This window comes from Pectinophora gossypiella, chromosome 16, assembly GCF_024362695.1.
Source record: "Pectinophora gossypiella chromosome 16, ilPecGoss1.1, whole genome shotgun sequence".
Lineage (NCBI taxonomy): Eukaryota > Metazoa > Arthropoda > Insecta > Lepidoptera > Gelechiidae > Pectinophora > Pectinophora gossypiella.
Window position 1 is genome coordinate 7,117,440 of NC_065419.1, and position 6,166 is coordinate 7,123,605.

The following is a 6,166-nucleotide window of genomic DNA, read 5'->3' on the forward strand; positions in this document are numbered from 1 at the left end:
GGTTTATTTTATTTTATTTTATTTTATTTTATTCGGGTAGCTTACAGCCTCTTTTACAAAGTAGATATTTATATGTGTAAACAAACGCCAATTACAAAGCTACCACAGGTGAATCTAAAACATTTTACATGTCAAACGGGCTCAGTCACCTAACCTGAAATTAAATAAGGTTCCTTGTTCAGCAAGGTTTTTAAACTTTGAGTACTACTGCAGAACAGGTCAAAGCGAGAGTCAGTATTGAGCTTGTTAACTAATCTTAATGTTCTAGGAAAGAAGCTATTGTTTCTATAATTAGTGTGACTGAGAGGGGCGTGAAGCAAATTATTATGTCGCAAAATTCTATTAGGAACTCTAAGATGGATCATACTGAGGAGATCAGGACAGTCAGACTTACTTTGGGCTATTTTCAGCAGAAATGATAAATCAGCAATCGACCGACGCAGACTTAGTGGTAAGAGATGAAGTTTATGGCACAGATGATCATAGTCCAAGTCAGTGTTGATATGGAACTTATAGCACAAGAAACGTATAAACTTTTTTTGTATTTCTTCAATACTGTTTCGATATTTATCGTATCCCGGATTCCATACTTGGGAGGCGTATTCGAGGTGGCTCCGCACATATGCACAATAAATAATTTTGATTGTTTTCATTTTTTTGAACGATTTTGAGACACGTTTTATGAACCCAAGCGCTCTATAGGCTTTATCCACACACAAGTTTATATGTTGGTCATAATGTAATTTGGAGTCTAACAAAACACCTAGATCACGAGCAGTGTCTGAGCGCTTGATACATTTATCGTTTAGTTGGTAATTATTTATAAAAGTACATCTTTTTCTGGTAAAACTTATAGAAAAACATTTAGATATGTTTAGGTCTAATTTATTGTTATTGCAATATGTGTGTAGCCTATCGAGGTCGTCTTGTAAAAGTTGTGCATCGGATAGATTGTTAACTGTTCTATAAATTTTCATATCGTCAGCAAAAAGTAAAAAATAAGAATTTTGGAAACAAGATACGACGTCGTTTATAAAAATGGCAAACAGCAATGGACCTAACAAAGAACCTTGGGGAACTCCCGAGGGCACTGACACCCATGATGATGAATAGCCATTTAGTACAACTGACTGCGTTCTATTCCGTACGTAAGAGCTAAACCACCTGAACAAGTCACCCCTTATACCGAGACCAAGAAGTTTGGAGAGCAGTAAGTCGTGGTCGATGCGATCAAATGCTTTGCTATAGTCAGTGTATACAGCGTCTACTTGATTACCAGCGACCATATTTGAAGTGACAAACTCATCGAGAGTGACTAGGTTAGAGATTGTCGACCTACCCCTTAGAAACCCGTGTTGCTGCGATATGAATACATGCTTGATGCAGCTATAAAGTTGGTTAAAGACAATTCGCTCAAAGACCTTAGCTATCAGACACAGTTTAGAGATAGGTCGATAGTTTTCAACCATATTTTTAAGACCTTTCTTATGGATTGGACTAATAAACGCACTTTTCCATATCGATGGCATAGTGCCCTCCCGAATTGATCGCTGGAAAAGCACACTAACTGGTATAGAAATAGCTTCAGCACAGTTGACCAGGAACAAGGCTGGTAAAGTGTCAGGGCCGGCGGATTTACTCGTATCCAGTGACTTGAGGTATTTTATTACCTGTCGTTGGTCAATTTCGATGGTGGAAATGTCACAGGGAGTACAATGAATCAAAGTTTCTTCAGGCAAGTTAAAAGTGTTAGTGCTTTGGTTTAAAAAAGTAGACCTGAAATAAACAGAGAAAAAGTCACTAATCTCTTGACCAGAGTTGCTAGCTACGGATGAGTAAAACATTGTAGCTGGGTAAGAACTACTTCCACGTTTGCCTTTAATAAATGACCAAAATTGTTTGGGATTATTCGAAATAGCGTCCTCTATATTGTTCATATACTCCCTGTAGCACTTATCCTCCACTGATTTAATCCTATCACGCAGTAATTTAAATGTGATCTCGTCCGATTTGTTGCTATATATTTTATATTTAGATAAGAATTTAAATTTTTCCCTAATCATTTTAATGAGCGACGATTTGTACCACGGAGGATATGAACGCCTCCTAGTTGTACGTGTTGGTACAAACTGGTCCCGTATCTTATAGATAATTTCATAAAAAGTAGTAACTGCGTCATCAACCGAACCTTGACGAAGTATAGTCAACCAATCAGTACTTGTTAAGTTACAACATATTTGCTCATAATCAGCCCTGCGATATAGGTAATAGGTACGCTTTGGTACTTCCAGTGGGTTAAGATCGACAAAAGATGGCTGGATAACCAGGGACTTGTGATGAGGGTCTTCTTTAACCAGAGGGTCGAGGCAGTGGGTAACAGACACAGTGTTAGTGCAAAGAACTAAGTCTAGAATAACATTATTCTGATTAGTGTGGTAATTAAACTGTTTTAAACTACATTCATATATGGTCTCAATAAATAAAGTCACTATGTCATCCGTTAATATATTTGTCGGTATCAGGCCGATATCACTTGAACACCACGTAATTGAGGGTAAGTTGAAATCACCTATTATCAGTAATTCACCGGAGTTCAATGCGCTTATCTCCTTTAATTTATTTAAAAAGTTAGTCAATTGAATATTGAAGGAATTACCCATGTTTTGTTTAATCAGATATAGTACGCAAATATGAAGATTGACAGTAGACCTTGTTCGAGGATTTCGTAGTGAAACTGTTAACCACATATCCTCCGCACTTGAATTCCACTCCGAGTTAAATGAAGTAGCCAGATCACGGCGTACCGCTATGGCTACACCACCGCCCATTTTTTGCCGCGTAAGCGCATAATCACGGTCACGCCGATAAACAATGTACCTATCATCAAAAAGTTCCGCGTCCGATATGCCATCGAGAAGCCAGGTTTCAGTCAGAACTATAATATCATAACTGCTGGTATGCAAACTACGTAAAAAGGTGTCAGTTTTTGTCCTTAATCCCCTACAGTTTTGATAATAAACAAGAAGCTTAGAATACATTTTGAAGAAAGTCAACAGCCGTGTAAATAACATAATATACTTCACTTCCCTCCGCCATTACAGTGTAATAATACATTAAGGTTTGAACAAAGAAAACAGTAAACATGGATAAATAACATTCACAGTATTTAAATAATACAAAAAAATAATGTAGTTTATGTAGGTAGGTATAACATTCAAGCAAGCGCTCAACGCTGCGGTTCAAATAGTAGGCATTTGTGTGAGTGCAGTTGCTACGCACAGTAAGGCGCATAGAATACCACGCGGTGATTCTCAAACTGTTCGGGCAAAAAATACATAAATGATAATTCAAAACGTACATTGTTAATAAATTTTGTTTAATGAAATATTTCGAATGTAAGTAGTAGAATAGAATAGTTACGTAATGAAACTCATTATACCTATAGAACTAATACCATGTAAAGGAACAGAATGTTTATAAATAAAATCCCTTTTATTTACACCTAACTTTATTTGCCACTATTCATTAATAACCTTCAACGCATCTTCAAAGCATGAAATACAAGTTAGAAGCAATGACATCACATCATACAACATAGTTAAGACATTTTTGGCCAATACATTTTACATTATGTACATTATTAGATCAATGACACTTACGGGTACATATTACGCTGGTTTTAATTATCTGTTAAGTTACGGAATTGTGCTTATATTTTCATACCTTGGATTTCACAAGTAAAAATGCGTATTAATAAAACTTATACTTAATAATTTTTAAACATTTAAAGATAAATACATCTAGCTAGCGTTATAGCAATGGAATTATTTATCATAGACATATTTGGGGATCATTGAACTATCAATTTATTGTCACTATTGCATTGATCTAAAAAAGCATGCTATTTTGACAAGTTTACAGAAAATGTGTCTAAAAGTACAAAAGGAGAGAATGGTCGCAATTCCTCTCTATATAGGCACGTGAATGATTATTTATACTTTATTATAATTTAATAGTCTATAATTAATGAAAACACAGGACTGAAGTTATCCCTACTATTACCAGAAATCAACAGGACATAAATAATATTGATTAGATTAATAATATAAAATGTGCTAATAAAACAAATTACAACTGTGTGAATACAGAAATTAACGTTATGGAAAAAAAATCTTATTATAATTTAAAAGTTCACTGACCACTTCATTCAATGACTTTAATTACCCATAACTGCAAGACGTTATCGGAGGCCTTTGTCACAATCACTGAATATGTACTAGTCATCTAGAAAAACATTGAATTTGGGGCGAAGCTATTGTGAAAAAGGCCTGGTGTAATAAATATATTAAACACCGTAAGTAAGTTTGCTTCAAAACTGACAGCAAATTAGGTATAATCACAAACAGATAACTCAATTATCTTTATCAAATATTATTTTAATTCTTGGAAGAAAGATTTAATTTCATGCATGTTAATATTGAAAATTACAATTTTGAAGCAAGCTTACATTATTGACAATATAAAAAACAAATGTTTTATAGTCTTTTTGGATTCAATATAGATTGAATAACATTCACATTACGGAAGATTCAGTCATGTTGGGAATGTACCTAATTTGTTTTTGTTCCCTGTGACTGTAGTATTATGTTGTGTCTCACTTCTTAGCCAGTTCGTTTGAAAGCCAGTCTAAGCCTTCGTAGAGTCCCTGACCTTGCGTCGCACAGGTTGCTTGGATGTACCACTGTTGATGAAAGATTATGTGAGTCATGTTCTTGCAAAACCACAAATCAGTGAAGAGGATTTTAATTTATTTTCTATACTATACCTGTATACTATACCTGTATACTATATATGTATTTTTAAACTATACCATACAATATATAATTAGGTAACAATTATAATTAAAAAAAACAAAGACTGCCTAGTCTTTTGGTGGATGCCTATCAACCACAGACTGTCAAAAACAACACAATGGTGACTTTTTTGTTTAACTTTTTGTAATAAAATAAATGTGCAACTGGGCACACATCTCTTATAAATAAACAAAAACATATATAAATTAGTCAGGAAAGGCCTAGTTAAAGAATAAATTGAGCATTACTTACACGGCGGTTCCTCAGGTTATTCAAGTTGAGTGCATTTGTTAGCTCAGCTGCAGTCATAGCATTTGGCATGTCCTGTTTGTTTGCAAACACTAAGATCACCGCATCTCTCAGTTCATCTTCCTTTAACTGTAAACAAAGAAACAATGAGGTTGCTGAGAACTGATGCAACTTGTATGCAACATCTTTTGACCTTATTATGACTCATTTCTGGAAACGTTTTCCTGTCCAAGTTTAAGGGATAACATGATGCAAAACGGGGTTAAAATTATTCCACAAATTGGCAACAGTTTTAGGCTAGTACTAATTGCAATTAGAGTGTTTTCTTTTTGTTTTGTTAGTGGTGAACAATGAAAACAATATCTTTAAAATAAAAAAATATAACAAGTTGTTAAACATGCCAGTAAGATGCAATTAGTGGTTTACACGCTAGATCGTAAAAATACATTAATTATTTCGTTATCATACCATATTTGCGAGTTCATTTTCAGCCTCCGCTATTCTCTTTGTATCGCTAGAGTCCACAACGAAAATCAGTCCTTGGGTGTTCTGGTAGTAGTGGCGCCACAGCGGCCTGATCTTGTCCTGACCGCCGACGTCCCACACCGTGAAACTAATGTTTTTGTACTCTACGGTCTCCACGTTGAAACCAATCGTAGGAATTGTGGTCACTATCTCGCCCAACTTCAGCTTATAAAGTATGGTAGTTTTCCCGGCGGCGTCGAGCCCAACTGTAATAAAAAGACAATGCTATTGTAATAACAACACAGTAATACATAATACAAGCCAATGTACCGTAAAAGAAACAAATTCTACGCAATCTTCAAACGATGAGCTGTCACTATGTCACTCACCCATGAGAATACGCATTTGTTTCTTGCCGAAAAGCCTAGTAAATACACTGGATATCGTCAGCCCCATGTTTTACGCAATTGCACAAACTCAAAATTTAACAACAGGCACGGATACTTGAAGAAAATTAGCCAAAAACACAAAAATGTAATAAAATAAACTTCGATACAACCATACGTCGACGTTTCCGTTTTTTTTTAATAATGTTGGCT

The 6,166-nt window shown here is 35.1% G+C and overlaps 1 protein-coding gene across 1 annotated transcript; it reads right to left on the reverse strand.

Moving 5' to 3' along the window:
- Positions 1 to 3,490: 3,490 nt before the first annotated feature.
- Positions 3,491 to 6,166, reverse strand: LOC126373592 (ADP-ribosylation factor 2). The gene is made up of 4 exons (XM_050019776.1): positions 5,957 to 6,166; positions 5,571 to 5,833; positions 5,106 to 5,231; positions 3,491 to 4,741 (listed from the first exon to the last, which is right to left on the reverse strand). The coding sequence occupies exons 1-4, from the start codon at positions 6,021 to 6,023 to the stop codon at positions 4,655 to 4,657; spliced, it is 543 nt and encodes a 180-aa protein (XP_049875733.1). The 5' UTR covers positions 6,024 to 6,166; the 3' UTR covers positions 3,491 to 4,654.

What these genes read in the sequence shown, in the direction of transcription:
- LOC126373592 (XM_050019776.1), bottom strand. Translation starts at nt 6,023, where the DNA reads ATGGGGCTGACGATATCCAGTGTATTTACTAGGCTTTTCGGCAAGAAA. An exon ending in ACAAATGCGTATTCTCATGG is followed by an intron (nt 5,834 to 5,956) that starts GTGAGTGACATA and finishes TTTTTATTACAG; the next exon opens with TTGGGCTCGACGCCGCCGGG. An exon ending in AAAATGAACTCGCAAATATG is followed by an intron (nt 5,232 to 5,570) that starts GTATGATAACGA and finishes CTTTGTTTACAG; the next exon opens with TTAAAGGAAGATGAACTGAG.